Source organism: Patiria miniata, unplaced genomic scaffold (genome assembly GCF_015706575.1).
Source record: "Patiria miniata isolate m_02_andy unplaced genomic scaffold, ASM1570657v1 HiC_scaffold_13, whole genome shotgun sequence".
Taxonomy (NCBI): domain Eukaryota; kingdom Metazoa; phylum Echinodermata; class Asteroidea; order Valvatida; family Asterinidae; genus Patiria; species Patiria miniata.
In genome coordinates this window covers 4,580,677-4,599,630 of record NW_024037051.1, presented here as the reverse complement: position 1 = coordinate 4,599,630, position 18,954 = coordinate 4,580,677, and the positions used below count along the sequence as shown (strand labels likewise).

Below are 18,954 nucleotides of genomic sequence, written 5' to 3'. Positions count from 1 at the left end.
TTGTTGGAATTTGATGGATTCTGCAAGCTTTACTTTCTGCAGTTGTTGGAATTTGATGGATTCAGCAAGTTTCACTTTCTGCAGTTGTTGGAATGTGATGGATTCAGCAGGCCATACTCTTTGTTGCTGTTGGACTCAGTTGGATTCAACATGCCTCTCGCTGTTTTGCTTCTGGATTCATCAAACTTCAGTTTTATCCACCCGTTTAATTTCAGGTTTTCAGGATAGATTAAGCAGGGTAAACCTGTTTCTCAGTAATGCTGCTGGATCAAGCATATTTCCCACTTTGCTACATGACTAATGGCACAAAGAAACAAATGTATCTGCCAACCTTAGGCAGATCATCATCATCATCATTAGTCTTCCTCCGTGGGCGCTTGGGCTGCGGTCCATCCACACGGCCTCCCAGCCTGCCAATCACACAAACACACAAAGTAAATTACTCCAAGAAACAAACAAATGTAATTTAATTGGTATATAAATTTTCAAAAATCAGTATTTGGCTGTTATTGTGGGGTTTACTTCAAATGTTAATTGTAATTGAAGTTTCCAGTAACTAACAAACTGTGCGAGTGCACAATAAGCTCTGTCTGTGTTAGACTCAAGCGAGGCTGACCTTGCAAGAAGTCTTGCATGAAAGTCTTGCATGAAATCGATCAAACTGATCCCTGTCAGAGCTTTTTAAAAATGCGACGCTGATGGCACATATGGAACACCATACTTTTGGCCAATTTTTGGGACGGACAGACTGACCACTAAGTGACATGTAGAAGCTCCTGCCAGAGCTTAAAAGAAAACGTTTCAGGCCTGATCACGTTCAACACAGAATGCATCACACCACTTTTCAAAGAATACATGTACATGTACTGACCTGCTGAATGCACTGCCAGTGCTTTGTCTCCTAATGATAGGTAAGCCCAAACGCTGAAAAGCATCTGCCCTGTAAAGAGAACAAGAACACTAATCTATCATGTCAAACATACTTTTACTTTTAACCCTAACTCCCTACCGTCTTTTACTAGGAACTGGACCAAGTCCATCAAATCCATCAATCACTGTGCTTCCAATACAAAACTGTACATGACATAATGGAATCCACCACTGACGCACTGGTTGACATTCATGGACTAGTGACAGTGCTTGCTTGAAATATGATCTGACTGTTGGTGACTAGCCTGTGTAAAGTGCATGGAAGGGAAGAGGATTTTTTGACTGTTTGTGAGTGTTCAGATAGCAGGAGGGTTAGAGAAAGGTTCATATTGTATGCCACAATTGTTTGATATATTATTTAGTTTCTTATAATGCATATGGAGCAACATTTGAGACATGGGGACTCCCACCACAAATCCTGTAGCAATGCTACATGCTACAGACTGGTAACCATAATGCGATTAACTAGCCCTTTTAGCTGCAGTTGGTCTTCATCTTTTACTGTCCACACTTATACTTTTAGTATCTATATATATAAGAGAGAGTTTAACTCGGCCTCCGAGACGATGTTTGCTCATGAAAGGATCCGAGACCGCGGGCTCCCGCGGCGCCAAAATCGCTCCACGTCCGTGGAAAAATACGGAGGGTGTCTTCCGCCGGGTCGGACACTTCGGGTCGTCCTGATTTTCCCGTACGGACCGGCGATCCTTTTCGTCTATTTTTCGTGACAGCATTTTGCACAGGAATTTTCCGTCGTGTGCGCTTTCACGTTGACTGCCTGGCCGCCCCCTGTGCTGGCTTTTCTGCGAGTCTAGACTGTGCGAGGTCAGCGAGGTCAACGTAGGGGTTTCGTTTACGTGTTCTACTCAGCCGTACTGCCAAAGCGTTCACCAAATTGTGATATGGCGTGACCTTGGTAAAATATTTTTTCTCCATAGTGCGTGGCCACCGAGTGCCCCTATTCTTTCATATGCTTCGCTTGCCGCCCCTGCGCCGAGTGCAACGAATACTCAGAAGGACTACACATTAAGTATGCCTTGCGCGGTCTGACCAATCGAAAGTCTACACTGCGTAGTATATCCGGGCTATGCAAAACTGTCGATGGCAACGCGTACTGCAGCCTGCTCCACACCCTGGAAACTAGGTTGGGTCTACGGTGCTCGCTATTTGCATGATTTGAAGCACAAGCATGTGAGTGACGTGTATAGTGCTCTGTTGCTTCCATCGTGTGTTAATACAGCTCCATGCTTCCACCAAGGCTGAGCGTTGTGAGTTCGCTGCCCGCCACAGTGTTGCGTTATAATTTCGGGGGCCTGTTTGGGATCAACGAAGGATCGATGCATTGCTTCAAACATCGCGATCTTAAACGCAGTCATACAAAAAATCAACGAAAATGTGTCCGATCCGGCGGAAGACACCCTCCACATTTTTCCACGGACGTGGAGCGATTTTGGCGTCGCGAAAGACCGCGGTCTCAGATCGTTTCAGGAGCAAACATTTCTCGGAGGCCGAGTAAAATTTGCTCTTATATAGATGGTTGACCCAAGTTGAATAACAGTTGACTCGACAAGTTCCTCGCAGACAGTGTCGCAAATTGTAAGACGTTCAAGTTTACGTTTGTTGAAGAGTCCAATATACTGAAACTTAATTATGACCTTCTTAATCAGCCTTCGCCTGTGTACTACGGCAAGCCTTTCAAGTACGTTTTCTCACAAATGCCACTGCCTCACAAAATGCCAATTTAACAGACAAAGGGAACATTTACAGACTGTTGCCATGGTACATAATTATCATGGGCGTCAATCGGTGGGGGACGGGGAACCCCTCCACCCCCCCCCCCCCCATTTTAAAGCGGTGGAGACTTTTTGGTCCCCCCCCCCCCACTTTTCTTCCCCGAATAAAAATTGTAGCTACTACATGTATAATGATTCCATTACTCAGAATAGCTGATTCAATGACACCAAACTCGAAACTGATGTTTAAAAGATGATCTTCGTTTTCCAAATGCGACTGCCTCACAAAAAGCCAATTTAACAGACCAACGGCAACATTTACAGACAGTTGCCATGGTACATAATTATCATGTGCGTAAATCGACGGGGGACAGGGACCCCCCCCCCCACACACACACACACCCCCACATTTTGAGGGGGGACATTGTTTGGTCTCCCCCCCCCCCACACACTTTTTCTTCCCCGAATAAAAATATTGTAGCCTACAATAATGATTCTATTGCTCAGAATACATGTAGCTGATTCAATTACTCAAAACTCAAAACTTTCACAGATGATCTTTTGCTCAAATTGGTTTTAGTGATCAGAAATTGCCTCAGATCACACAACAGAAATTGATATTCTTTAACTGCATGTCTCACCAACTATATCCCCCATTTACATTTAACTCCCCACATTTTCATCCCCAACACTACGCCCTACCCGATCTATGATCGGGTAAACCAGCTTGTGGATGATATCGCTGAATTAAAACACCATTTTTTTCTGGCCTTCGAAAAACACTTGGAAGTTAGAGTTAAACAGTTAACCACAGGTCAGAATTTACACATACTGGATTACAAACATCATATATAGCCTGGACCAAATCTTCAGGGTCCATCCATGAATTGGCTGTACATGATTCAATCCATCAAAACCAGCAAGTGTTTCTAACACAATGTTGACATGTCCCCATGCACCTAGGGCCATTTACCTTTGCACTCCACCTCCTCTGCCTCTACCCCTGCCCCTTGGTCCTGGGATCCCCAGTGACAGTCTGTGTTGATCCCTGTCTCTGCCACGATCACCAGTCAAGCCAGTCTCTGGCAATCTGAGTTCAAGAAAAAGTTTCTTTGTAAAAAATCAAGTTGTGAAACAGGGCCCATAGCAACAGCTATGAACTATTCATAAGATGGAATCAATATTAGGTTTTGCCCTTCACTGACGTATAAACACTGTATACTCAATGCATTACCTCCTGAGTGAAAGCAAACATGCTTTGATCAAAAAGTGTCCTCATACAGGCAACCTGTGGAAATTTCTTTTAAACTGATAAAAAGACCATGCCATGGGGCAAACATAAAGAGTAAAACAAATCCTCTAGAATCTCCCTTTTTTTTGCAATCCACAAAAAACTTGGTTACTCATGTTACGGTTACTCACGTTACATTTTGTCCGACCCATCTCAGAATTTTATGGCATGATTTTTTTGACTAAATTATCATAATTAGTATATTTTTTTTTACCCAATAGGCATCAGAACTACTAAAAACTCTCACTTAAATTTGCATTTTGGATCTCCACTGGCAAGTACTCCAAGATAAAGGTTTTCATCTGACATTATTCTGATACTATTACAGTGCATACTGATCACATATCAGGAATTTGATGTTTCCTCTTAAGTCCAGCTGTAATTTAGGTTTGTTTTAACTAATGCTGAGCCATCAGAACAAACCTCTCATGTTCTGAGAGTCTGCTAAAACTGCATGTATGCCACTATAGCACAGAATATTGGGTCCATGGAAATTGGAAAGGCCACACTATCAGAGACTATGATGTGGAGAGTGGGTTCCAGGGAACCCAGGGCATGCCACTGTATCGGTAGCTTAGTGTGAAGTACATGTACCTACATGTACATGTAATGTAATTTAGCTTTTGTTCCAAATAAACATTTTAATTTCAATGTAGGGACGTACAAGTGTCTTCCTTATTCCATTTAACAACATAAACACTTGATAAAATACTGTAATTAGATTCAATTTAAAAATCATGCTGTTTCAAAGACCATTTTGCACCATAAACAGGATAAAATATGCTTAAAAGTATTTTTAATGCTTGTGGTTCTTTGGTTTAATTAACCCTAACCCTGCCAGACGCAGCACAGTGCATCAGGTGGAAAAGTCTGCTGCACTTTGATGGAAAATGCTACCAACACCAGTGCAGAAACCGGCCACTTCTGAGACACTTGAGGGCTAGTCCCATAGAACAATGCCCGAGTTGTATCCTGCTGCGTTGGGGGACCACAGACTCTGAGGCAGTTTGGCCTTGAGACTTTTGACCTGATGGATCTTGCTACACTGGGCAGGCTTGTCACTTAGACAAGTGTTGCATGTTGCTGCGTTTGGCAGGGTTTCTAGCCAAAATACCCTGATGAACAGTTATCAAGCAAAAGTCAGTTTGGGTATAGTTTGGGTGACTTGGGATAATAAACTTGGTTACTCACGTTACATTTTTGGTTACTCACGCTACAAAAGTTACTCACATTACCAAATTTAGTTGCCTTTTATTCTTAAATGTGTGTATTAGTGTCAACAAAACACTTATATTTATATCTATGTTCACGCAAAGAAAGATAATCATAAATACCAAAATTTAATTCATTAGAAATGTTGGTGAGAAAAAACTTTTATATCTGTTCGGTTACTCCCATTACACTGACCAAAAAAAAGGAGGTATAAAATGCTACATTTGACATCTAAAAATGGATGACGGCTGTGAATTGACATATGTTTCAGAGATTAAGACTATCATACATGTACATGCTAGAAATAAGGTTATGATTGAAATATCTCTAATTGTATTAATAGCAATCAATGTTTTAACTTTACCAATTTTTTTGAGTTCTTTGTAGTAAAAAAATATTTTTCACTTAACAACACGATTTCTCAAAAAATGTTTGATAAAATTGGGTTTTCTTTGTTAATTTCTCATACTTAAATGTATAATCTGTAATCAAAATGTGAAACTGGGTTAAAAAATAAAACTTTTTTTTCTTAACCATGTCCATCAAACCGTGGAACTGCCCTTCATGTACATTTGTGTAGCCGCGGGTACCGCAATTTAACTATTCATAAGATGGAATTAGCGTCGGGGAGATGAAAGTCAATATGAGGTTTTGCCCGTCACTGATGTATACATATAAACACTGTATACTCAGTGTGTTACTATTCATAGTTTAATTGCGGTACCCCCTGCTACATGTACTGTACATGCGTGTACCGTCAGCCAGCTAGCCGGGCGATGTACATGTATGCACGCAATACCACGTACAGTGGCGGATCCCGTTCGCCCATGGTATATCGCGTGCATACCTACGTATTGTTGATGTACCCTAACGTGGCGCGCCCCCTAACGTGGCGCACTTTGATTTTTCGCCTGTAGCGCCTAGCTAGAGCAAAAGTTTTAACTGAAATTTCACAGAAAGTGAAATTTCATCAAGTTATAAACACTCCCGTTCATAAATCGCGAATTTATTTACCCGCTACAAAGTTAAAAGAAAAACTTATTTTGGCGTGATTTTCCGATTTTATTTTCAAGTGCAAAGTGAACCCTTTGAAAATGCCCCGAAAAATAAGAAAATAATTTTGTGACAAACATCTGGCTGGGTATGTAAGTAGAGATAATAATGATTTATCAGAATTTATCAAGTTTTCAGAAATTCTTAAATGTTAATTTGGAATTTCCCGAGATTTATTTAAGTGCGCCACGTTAGGGAACACTCCGCCAAATTGTGCCCAATTTCCGGACGCCACCGTTTTTTAATTTCGGCTTAAATTTTATGAAACCGAAATTGTTCACAGAGGTTAAACAGCAAGCATTAATAAGGTAAAAGTACCTGTATTTCACTGCATGAATTTGAGGTTTGTCAACAAAGAGGTTTGGCAACACTACACGAGGAAATTTGGGTATGCTTCGAAGTGCGCCACGTTAGGGTACACCACCATACATCGTACGGCTAGCTGGCCGACAGTACATGCATGAGGGCGCACTATACATCAAGGATCGAGTCATTTGCGGTAACATATGGGACGGCATGAACAGACCGTTGTGTCGTGTAGACTACATGCACACCAACACGAAACTGAGCATGCGCAAAAGAGTCTGCGATGTTAAATCTAGTTTCCTGCTCATAGTGCATGCCTTTAATACATGTATGATGGGACTCCAAATAAAGGAATGGTATTTGTGTAGCTACATACACTCTACATAAAAAAATCTAGAATAAAGCGCCCTCATCAGACCAAAAAAAACCAAGGCCGCACAAAATACCCATAGATAGAGTTACACACAAACGAGTGCAAAAGCCTCCAAAACCTGCTGGAAATTACACAAAAAATAGACGTCTGAGAAAGCCAAGACTTCTTTGCATTTGCTATTAACAGGGTGAGTGTGCTGTTTAAGCATAAAATAACTATAAACGCAGTCAGAATGTGAAAATCCATTTGTTACCAAGCCCTTGTGAGTATGCCCATAGTGTGGCCTTACTTTACAGAGGTAGTCCAGTCAATAGGCCACATTTATGGGGCTAGGGGGGAAAACAGATTGTGCATCCAAATGAATGTTGGTAACTAGACAATATTGAGCTTCATTTTTTGTGCAGATTGAATGGGGTATTCAATTATATGCAAATTTCAGCCTGAACTATTTCCATTGCACTACGAGAGCTATACACAAAATGGCCACAAAAAGTGATTAAAACTTACCTTAGTTATTGTTAAAATATTTACGTTCGATAAGTCTTAAAAATAATGGAAAATTCAGGTCGTGCACACCATATGCACAGCGGAAGTCATGACAGGAAACTGGCCAACACTGTCTGTACATCGCGCGGTATAAGCGTACGTGATGCACTGTGTGTAGCAGGCGAAAAACCTCGTTTTTACGGTAGGAAATTTCGAGGAAACACGCTGCATCGTATCACTCTAAATACGAGTAGTACAACCTCGAAATAAATTCATGAACACAGAAAATACATACACAGACAAGAGAGATCAAGTTGTGTGAATTAACTTGCAAAAATGTTATCTTTCCATAGGTGTTTTCTTGGCATTTTTACGATGTCTTATCAGACCTGCAACTGCAGTGCACCGCAGCCATACCCATGCATAGACTGTTACCGCATTTCCATCATGCCTTCTTTATCCCTTTCAGTGCGCAGCGCAGCGGGAACCAGTCATCGCTGCATTCAGCATTAAGGCACGTGTTTCATATCGTCTCCGCGACATTGAATTGCAAACTAGTTATCGCAAAGCGAACTTAAGTTGTAAACAAGTCAGGTGTGTTTACAAACACAAATGCCCCGCAACCGTGACTGTTTCCATGACATAACACCACTCTAACATCAACTTACATGTACCTTGGTCAAATGGAACGTTCATTGACAGCATTAGTGTCTTCTGTAGGTTTTATATGAATTAATCCCTAATCCCTATGATCTCAGAATAAATACAAGATTTCTATTGTTTTAGCCACTGTGACCTTGACCCTTGACCTTTTGACCCCCAATGCGATAGGCTTCTTAGGATTGCCAAGGACAATCCACAAACCAAATTTGAAATTCATATGTAAAGTATTTCTCAAGTTATCGCGCTGACAAAATTTCTATTGTTTCAGCCACTGTGACCTTGACCCTTGACCTTTTGGCCCCAAATGCAAAAGGCTTCTTAGAATTGCCAAGGACAATCCACAAACCAAATTTGAAGTTCATATGTAAAGTATTTCTCAAGTTATCGCGCTGACAAAATTTCTATTGTTTCAGCCACTGTGACCTTGACCCTTGACCTTTTGGCCCCAAATGCAAAAGGCTTCTTAGAATTGCCAAGGACAATCCACAAACCAAATTAGAAGTCCATATGTAAAGTATTTCTCAAGTTATCGCGCTGACAAAATGTTTATTGTTTCAGCCACTGTGACCTTGACCCTTGACCTTTCGGCCCCAAATGCAAAAGGCTTCTTAGGATTACCAAGGACAATCCACAAACCAAATTTGAAGTTCATATGTAAAGTATTTCTCAAGTTATCGCGCTGACAAGATTTGTCCGGACACACACACCCACACACCCACCCACCCACCCACACTTGTTTCACATGACTAGTGTGGACTTTCCATTGCTTTCGTGTAGTTAAGAAAAACCAGTGAAAAAACTCATTTTTCTCAAACTGTGAAAACTCTTTCAACCCAATTTTTTTTCTATGATTCCCTTTAGTGTTTCTCTTCATTCTGCTACAGATAAACCTAACCCAAAAATGCCTCTAAACCTGTTTTCCAGAAATGGGGAAACACTGTGTGGACGTGGGGTAAGTCCACACAACGTCGGTGCTACCTACATTATGTGGACGTCTTTTGTTCGGAAGTCCACACTGCGTATGTAAGACAAACTCACCCACACACCCACCCACCCACACACCCACCCACCCACCCACCCACCCACCCACGGAAGGACAAGGCGGAAACAGTATGCCCCTTCGGCTTCGCCGCGGGGCATAAAAACAGAGGTTTCTTCAAAAAAAAAAATAGCGAATGTAAGTAGGCAAACAAATAAATACAGAGCATTTTTGACACAAAAAGGTTGTTGAGAGGTGTTTTGTGAAGACAGAAAAGACATCAGGATTTTCATTTGTTTATTCATTTATTATTATATTATATTTTTTAATTGCCGATACAATTGTTAGGGTTGCAGCCTAAAAATAGGGTCGGTCAGGTAACCAGAAGCAGAGGTGTTTTTTTTGGCCTAAACACAGAACTGGATGAGAATCGGTGATCCCCTGGAAAACTTTAGTCTAAAAATGACATTTTTTTATGACGGATTCTGCATTTCTATCACAAAAAACTCAAAAGTGCATATTTTGTGACTTTATAGGCCGCATCGATTTCAACTCTGAAAAAAAAACCACATGAGGTAATTCATTAGTCTTTCGACCAATTTAACCTTTTCAACCAAGTTGTTTTTTTTGGGTCACGATTCAAATATTTGGAATTTTACATTATTTGTCAATAATCAATAGTGCGGATACGTTGTCATTGCTACCACGGCTACTTAAAGCAAGGAACAGTTGTCTTCAAAAAAGTAAAATATCTCCACTTTTGCCATTCTGGTCACCGATTTCAAAAATTCAACAAGTTTTCAATTTCTGAAAGCCAGTCTAACATCTTGAAAGTATATAGCCCCATAAATGTGGCCAATTTACTGGACTACCTCCGTAAATAAAGGCCACACTTGGAACATGTACCTGAACATGTAGAACTTTGTCAAATTTGGATTTTCACATTTAGGCTTTCTTTGTAGTTATTTATGCTTCAGCAGCACACTCACCCTCTTTAAAGGCCTAGCAATAGAAAATGAATTCCTCCTTTTACAGACATCTATATTTTGTGTAATTTCCAGGTTTGTTTTGACACGTTTGCGTATCTAAATTCCAACACGAAATTACACGAAAAGTAAATGTCTGAAAAGGGGGGATAAATTTTCTATCGCTATAGACTCAGGGTGAGTGTGCTTCTAAAGCATAAATAAACTACAAAGAAAGCCTAAATGTGAAAATCCAAATTTGACAAAGTTCTTCTACATGTTTTTGTACATGTTCCAAGTGTGGCCTTTATTTACGGAGGTAGTCCAGTAAATTGGCCACATTTATGGGGCTAGAATTAGAAAGCATAGAGAAGGAACACACGGTAATCCTTACTTTTAGGACCCCGTTCCTATATAGGAAGGGAAAGACTCACCAAAACAGTTGACTAAATGACACTCAAAATTGACATTCTGATACTTCTTGGCACATCTGAACAATTGGCAATGACACCTTCTTGAATATCAGCAGGTTTATGGTTTAATTTTGTGGAAAGAGGGCAGGGCTTTGATTTATGAGGGAAATTCAGGGGTAAAAGACGACATGACAACCAGAAAACAGACTCAAAAACCAAGATGGCAAACGTGAAAGCTCGATGCGATGAAAGCTCGATGCTGATTGGCTGATAAAAAATAAACATCTTGGGCCCTATATTTAGTCTGGTTCCCAGACCAAAAGATTCAGGAATAGTCAGAATCTTTTGGTCTGAGAACCAGACTAACTTATTTATTTTTAGTCTGGTAACCAGACCAAAAGATTCAGGAGTAGTCAGAATCTTTTGGTCTGGGAACCAAACTAGGCTAATTAATTTTTTTAGCAGCCAATCAGCATCGGGCTTTCATTATGTAGGGCTTTCACGCATGTGAGAACTACAACATGCACGTCTGACTGCGAAAAAAGGTAGGAAAGTCACATTTTCTTCGAAAGTGCTTTCAAAATTACAACTAACATGAGTTTATATGAAGAAAAAAAGACTGCTTTAGCCTGCAAAAGTCACTTTGGTACTGGACAGTCATCTGCAAAAGTCGGTTTTGAACAGAACTTGTAAAAAATAGAGGTGTCCTAAAAGTAAGGATTGCCGAACACGCTCTAGTCTATGGACTATGACTATGTTGAAAGTAAACCCATGTTCAACAAGAGCCAGAAAAAAATCACCAAAAGTGCCTACAAAGTCAAGGCTGCATCATTATGGAAACGATGTTGTCAGGAGCAGGGTGTGCTCTTTCCATTACAGCGCCCTCTTTAGCCATGCCCATGTTACAATTTGTTAGCCTATTGTATTGATTAATTGAATCGCAAGCAACTCGCAAGTGCATGCCAATCCGTTTTCCTTGCTCCATGGTACAAACAACAAACATGCTTCATAAGTTGATCAAACATTACTGATTTGGTTTCTCAACATAACGACTTATACCTCCTTTCCCCCGGCTCCCTTCCTGTCAGTTTACGAATGTTCTCATCGACGCTTTGTAGATTTTCTTTGGCTTTGTCAAGCCTCTCCTGCAGTATCGTAGCCACGTCCGCCATGATTTTCTCTAGGGCGTTTGTATAGTCGGTGTACCCGGTCATCAGTACGGCGAAGCTTTCAAGTACGTAGCTTTGTACTGTCGCCGGTGACGTTTGGGAATCGGACTTAGGCACAAGTATGGAGCGCAGAATGCATTTTTAATATTACAATAAACAGCAAATTCATTTTTTAATAATAATAGGGCTCGCTCAATGACGGCTAGTCTATGTAATAGACCATGGCGAAAGCCATGGTCTATTATGCGTTAACAGATTCGCTGATTAATTAGGCAAGACCCTGCCTCTTGACCCCTCCTAGATTTTGACCAATTAGCGGGCACTTTCTACATCGGTTCTTCGGTCATTCACCCGTTGCGCGTCATATAATGGATTAAAAAAATGTGTCGCGCTCTATATCATGTTAAGCGATATCGCGCCCGGCTGTTGTTATATTACAAAACACTGCATTCCAATTGATCAATCAAACCATTTAACATTAAGATTAAGGAATGAAATGATTAAGGAAAGATTAAGGAATGAAATGACGTCACAATTTAGTAAAAAGTTGACTCCGATTGGCTGGCGCGCATCTGCATGTCTAGCAGTGGCGTAGCCACCGGGGGGCGTGGGGGTGGGCGACCTCCCCCATAAAAGCTTGTCGCCCCCCCCCCCCCAGTCGCCCCCCCCCCCCCCCCCCCCCCCCCCCCCCACTGAGATTTTGAGTTTCTAAAAAAATTATCATTGATCTACATGACGCCATGGGCCCTATTATGTACTACAATGTATCTTTTGCTTAGAAAATATTGGTTAAAGTGGTCAGAAATTGCCTCAGATAGCACCACAGAGCATTTAGAATCCAAAATTTGTCGGGGCCCTTAAGCGGGCCCCGAACCCCACGCCTATAGCTCAGAATTCTGGTAGCTGATTCAATGACTCCAACCTCGAAAACAATGTTCAGAAAATTTTCTTATGCCTTTAGCTGAGAAAACCTCGAAAATTATGTTTAAATTATTATCTTTTGTGCTAAGATAATTATTGGTTAAAGTGGTAAGAAATTGCCTCAGATCACACCACAGAGCATCGAAAATCCAATTTTTTTTCGGGGCCCTTAAGCGGGCCCCGAACCCCACGCCAATAGCTCAGAATACCGATAGCTGATTCAATGTCTCCAACCTCGAAAACGATGTTCAAATAATTATCTTTTGCCAAGAAAATATTAGTTAAAGCATGGAGGAAAGTCGTAAGAAATTGCTTCAAATCACACCACAGAACATCTAGAATCCATTTTTTTTCGGGGCCCTTAAGCGGCCCCCGAACCCCACGCCGTAAGGGCTTCGCGCTTCGCGCTTGCATCAGTTATGATCAAGGTATGTCCCCCCGAAATGCTCGAAATGTCAAGGCCCCCCCCCCCCGGAAAACGAAAAAAAAAAGGAAAAAGAGGTGCGAAGCCATATTGCTGTTAATAGATGAGGGGGGGGGGGGGAAGGGAGGGCAAATGCTCCCCTGCTCACGCTCGGAAAAATGATAAATTGAGAATATAATGAAAAAGTTAGGGAATTTTGGAGAAAAATTTGCTTTGCCCCCCCCCCCGGAAAAAATCCTGGTGACGCCCATGCTCGAAAAATGTTCGAAATTACGACGCAGCCGATGCGCGTTATACAAGTTGACGCTCAAAATGCCGATGCACGTGGATGGTCTGTAGGAAATGACGTCATTTGAACGAGACCTAAAGTGGGGTCATGCATTGAGCAGTTTTAAAACCGTTCAGTGTACGTGTAAAACCGAGGGGCATTTTTGTCGATAATGGCAATTAAGATTAAGAGCCCAAGTAAAAACTGCAAAACTCGAAAAGTTGGCAAAATTCACCCCAATTTTGTCCGATCATTTTAATGTTATACTTCTATCCACGTTCTGGGGCTCTTTTCAGAGCCACCAGACCTGCTCTAATTAGGTTGGCCACACAAAGTCATGTTTAAAAACGAGATTGAACTTCTTGCAGTTTTGGACAAATTTATATAAAACAAAATCCAAGCTAGAAGAAGACAGCTTTTCCACATAAAAAAAATTCCAATGAAAAAATAAAATCAGTACAGCAGCCTCCAAAGTCCCAGTTTCTTAAGAAAAGAACTTACTCGTTTTGGGAAAAAATATAAGTTAAACAGTTCCCAAAATCCATATGTTTAAAAAAATGCTTCGTTGGGAAGAAAAAAAATAATTAAACTGTTTCCCAGACCCAGTGTCTTAAAAGAAAATACATCGTTGGAAGACAAAACAACCACACACAATCTCGCACGGAAGTCTGTGGAGATCACTTGTCGATGTTATCGTCAGAATCCGATCCCTAAAAAAGAAAAAAGGAGAATGGTTACAATTCACGAGAAAACACAAATCGTTTAAAAGGCAATAATTGACAATTGAATTAAGGTACGAATTCTCCAAGGTATGAGTTTTTAAAAATGTATTTATTCCTTTATATATCAGGGTTAACCCAAACAGCAAAAAAATGGCTTTCACCTGGCCCTGCATTCAAATAAACTCATTGACAAATATGAATTAAAAAAACAAAACATTGAGGACTTTCAAAACAAATAATGAAATGATATGCACTTAACTCAATAGCAAACTGATTAACTTGAATAAAAGAAAAGATAAAAGCAAGCCAGCTACAAAAACAAATCAACAATATCTGTAAAATAACGTTACTAATTTTTTTATAATAGAGCTAAAAAGGACATAAAAACGCTGATAAAAAGTACATGTACAAATACAGACAGGGAGAATTCAACAATAGACATGATCGAGTGCGGAAAAATGTTGAATGTTTTAAGAAAGTATAAAACAAAAGAATACATCAAAAAACAAACTCAATATACTTAAAACGAACACAAAAACTGATACATATGAAAATGCTAAAAAAAAAATAGAAATGATAAAAAAAATTATTATAAGTAATTAAGCAGTTCAATTTTAACAACAAGAAGGGAACGTTAACACTAAGTTGGCATGAAGACCCAATGTTTGCTCTAGTGACTGCAAAACTTTGAGAAAGCATTAGAGGTGGGAATCTTCAAGGTGCCATTTGTATTTTGTCTACCGGGAACATGGTATTGTGCAATACATGAAAAAATAAATCAGGCATGCATTTAGGAGACAACTAGTTTGAATATTTACAGACAAGAATTCCTTCCTTTCTTGTAGATTAATCTTTTTGAATATGGGAGCCATTTGTGAACGTTTGACGCGTCCCACCTGGCTCTCATAGGAACGCGCACATGTAAACAAAGCGTGACGTCATTATGTTTAGGTCTATTCGAAAGCTCTTTACTGGGACGTAGCATGTACTGTTTCTAAAAAAAATGACATCCTCAAAGCAACAATTTGGGGATTAATTTGCTTACATTATATATGAATATTATTTTTACATACTAAATACAGTATTTTCGGCATTCCATATTCGACATGAACTTCGGAATGATTCCCTGACGCAAGCTTTTGCTTATCACACAACCTCAATTCTGGTTGCCTGACTAATTAATTAGCGCCTACTAAACTCGTTTGTTGGCTAGCAAAGTGGCAGGTGTTGTTTTAACAATTTCTGGGCATTTTAAACGGATATAATAAACAAATGGCAGATGACGTATTATTTGAATTTCTGCATATGGAGATCGTTTCCTATGTAGAACAATCAGCAAAGAAAGATGAAAAGGTATGAATGATTTGGTATTATAAACAGTTTGCCTATCTGCAATGTAACTACGTTAGGGAGGCGGGCCACTTCACCCTTTTCGTGAGAAAATTTGGCTTTTTGGGGGTTTTTTTGAGCGAAACTAAAAGTATACTTTATGACCCCTGGCCCTGTATCATAAGCCTTATCATAAATACCGATTGAGTGAATTTGCACAATGGATACCAGTAGGGATTACTAGCCCCATAATTTTTGTGAAATTTCATGTTGAAATTTTGATACGCAAACGTGTAAAAATGAATCTGGAAATTTCACGAAAAATATACATCTGAAAAAGGCAGCACTTTCTGATTAGCCTATAAAGAGGGTGAGTATGCTTCTAAAGCAAAAAAACCCTACAAACTAAGCCTAAATGTGAAAATCAAAATTTGGCTCCGTCGACACGATTTTTGTACATGTGGATGTGTGGCCTATGTTTACGGAGGCAGTCCAGTAAATAGGCCACATTTATGGGGCTAGCATGATACCAGCCTAGGCATGATAATTGACATGATTGATTGGCCTATTTATCATCTGATCATAGACCCTAGACCCGTGAACTAGCCCCACTAGTAGTGTGGCCGTCGGTATGCTGCGCTGAACCTAAGGCCACACACCGTGGTCCGCGCACTACTGAGGACGTTTTCATAAAATTTGCACTCAAGGCGCTGGGAGATATCTATTATTAGAGACAGGTGAATGAAGTACATGAGAGATATGAGACCCATTATGTGGCACCTTATAAGGGTTTACATTTACAAGGTGCTGCGGCCAGAAACACCGGGGTGAACCCCTTCTCTTAGCGACAAGTGTTACTGGGTTCTTTAACGTGCATTATACAATTTACGTTCCATCCGAAGGACGGAGCAACAGTGGTAAAGTGCCTTGCTCAAGAGCACAAGCACCATGTTCCCACGGTCAGGATTCGAACTCATGTACCACGGCACAGGAGTCAAACACCATAACCATTGGACCACAGCACCCCACATCATTGTCAGTACATGCAATATGGCTGCCTAGAATGTCTGCATGCTGTCCAATGTTGTGTGCATCCAAAACGTGCTCTAAAAACACATTTTTCCTGGAAAAAGCTGAAATGTATACACATTGCCGGAACTTTCTGAATTTGTCTTCATTGAAATCACAAGATGAGTTGAAAATTGATGTGTTTGGTGGCAGATAAGTGGGATCCAAGTACTGAATTCAACCCATCCCTTTCTGCGTCCTTTGGGCCCAGGACTTTTGTGCAAAATCACTTCAGTGATATTTGCAATAAGGATTAATATGTCTTTAGCTCAGATTTCTTTTTATTAGGCCTACTCAAATATGACTCAGAATATTTTGCAACCTTAAGCAGTATTCCTTTCCTCAAACGTTAGTTTTCAAGATTCGCAGTGGCTATTGTTACGGCAGTCGACCATCCTGTTCCCTGACCTAATAATAGTATTCAATGTCAGGATCTTTGGCTCTTAGAGTTGAGATAGCCCTACAGTGCATGACCTTTTTATCATCCATCATTTGACCACTGTGATGTGGGATATGATGTTTTTAACACCCGACGGGTGCATAGTTTCAATTATAACGCCTCACCCACAGATCCTGAATCTTGATTGGCCGAGAGCGAGTCACATGGCATATGCTGTTTTTGCTATCTTGCTGTGCACAGCCAAAAGTACTTTACCCGTAGCAACCAAAATACTATACCTGTAGCAACCAAAGTACTACATGCAGGCCTATAGGAATAAGAACCGGTACTATGTGTGCAAATGCATATATACGGGTGTGCGCATTGCGCGCATTGTTCCCAAGCGCTGGCGCTACAGAGCTGGGTTCAAACATTTCGTGAAGGGGTAGTTTGGAAAAGTGCAAGTAAATTTTCAATAATTTTGTAATCAAATAGATGTATGATTTAATTGTATTTAGATTAAATAAATCAGTTATCACTTAAATTCAAGCAGAATCTGTGGGAGAGGTGTTATTATACAAATATGGAACGCTTCGAGTGGTGTAGTAAAACTAGCCTCCCGAGGTGATCCATGGACATGCTATTTTCCCGAGGCAAAGCAGAGGGAAAATAGATGCTCCATGGATCACCGAGGGCTTGTTTTACTTCACCACGAGATAAAGCATTCAATATTTGTTTTATAACACTTCACTGGGTGAAATTCACCCAAAGATTCTGCTCGGTTTTTAATATTTGAAATTATTTAAATCTGATTACAGTTAACATAAACTTCAATTTCAATACAAAATTGGTGGGAAACGTAGTTCTCTCTTCCAAACCACCCCTTCACGAAATGTTTGAACCCAACTTTGTGACGCGCTCTCTTAGGAACAATACGCGCTACGCCCAACGCTCAACTCGCACAGCAGCATGCATTTGCCATTTGCACACAAATACCGCACCATGGTATAGTACTTTGGTTGCTAATGGTATAGTACTTTGGTTGCTACGGGTATAGTACTTTTGGCCGTGCACTGAAAGATAGCAAAAATAGAAAGTACAAAACTCGCTCTCAGCCAATCGCCGCCAATGTGCTTATTATTGATTGCTTGCCCGGTCCCCTCCCCGCCCCCACCCTAAAAACTTCTCTGATAAGAATTGCTAAATTTCAATGTTCCTTTTCATTGACGCTAATTGAATTCCCCTTTTTATATATTTCTTTGTTCATTAATATCCATTATTTATTAATTTATTTGTCCATGTACTCGTGTTTTGAACATTTTGTTTCTTCATCAATGAAAATCCCGCCTGCAAGGTTCTCAAATTGCGATCGCCTTTGCGCAAGTTGTAACATGCGCACGCAAATTAAATTGGCGCAGTGTAATTTGCGTGCTTCGGAAGTCCCTCGCGCAAGTTTAAATTTGCGCGCGCAAGTTTAAATTTGTGGCGGGGGACTCAAATTGCGCTCGACAAAGTCAATATTTGTATAGTACATGTATTCCCATTTGGGTGAATTAGTATGCATCGCCTCTACCACTTGACCCTCCAAAAATGTATACATGTATCTCATTTACCAAAGCCAACATGTTTTTAAAAAGCATTTTACCTGTACAAGTTGAAATTTTCCACTTTTTCATCTATCTTTATATCTGGCAGTGTCATAAACTGAACTTTTTTCTGTCTCCTAAACCCTCTCAGGATCGTTTGGTAGCTAAACTGGAGCAGATGGGGTACAGAGTTGGCCAAAGTGTGGTAGAACGCTTAACTAAGGACACCCCAAGATTCTCGAGTGAATTGGACATCATTAAATTCATTTGTAAAGACTTTTGGTCCAGCATCCTCAAAAAACAGGTTGACAATCTTAGAACAAACCACCTGGTAAGTTACAACCAAAAAAAAAATTGTCAGAGTGAGGTTTAAATTGTGCCTCAAATCCACCTCCAGATTGCCATAAACAATGAAAAAATTCTTTTTGGTACAAATGTTTGTGGTCTTTACTCTTTCCTAAGGCCAGTCAACATTGATTTTTAGGTTTTCATCACTCAAGATTTAGAGAAAAATCGGTCGGGAGGGGAATTGATATTTTACATATTCCACTTATTCACATTCAAAGTGATTGAGGGGACAACGTCAGATAAACCTAAAAGAAGACACAACAGACATGAAAGCTACTTACACATGTAATACATGTATATAAGTACCAGTCAGCTGTTTGATGACCTAGGGTGTGT

The 18,954-nt window shown here is 40.3% G+C and overlaps 1 protein-coding gene across 1 annotated transcript in view; it reads right to left on the bottom strand.

Moving 5' to 3' along the window:
• LOC119720574 (pinin-like) overlaps positions 1-11,746 on the bottom strand; it is a 28,287-nt gene extending 16,541 nt beyond the window's left edge. Inside the window, exons 1-4 of the mRNA XM_038190297.1 lie at positions 11,464-11,746; positions 3,637-3,753; positions 872-940; positions 332-410 (exon numbers count right to left, since the gene is read on the bottom strand). Of these exons, the coding sequence (XP_038046225.1) occupies positions 332-410; positions 872-940; positions 3,637-3,753; positions 11,464-11,618 (420 nt within the window). The 5' untranslated portion in view covers positions 11,619-11,746. The remainder of the gene's footprint in view (positions 1-331; positions 411-871; positions 941-3,636; positions 3,754-11,463) is intronic.
• Between the last annotated feature and the right edge of the window lie 7,208 nt (positions 11,747-18,954).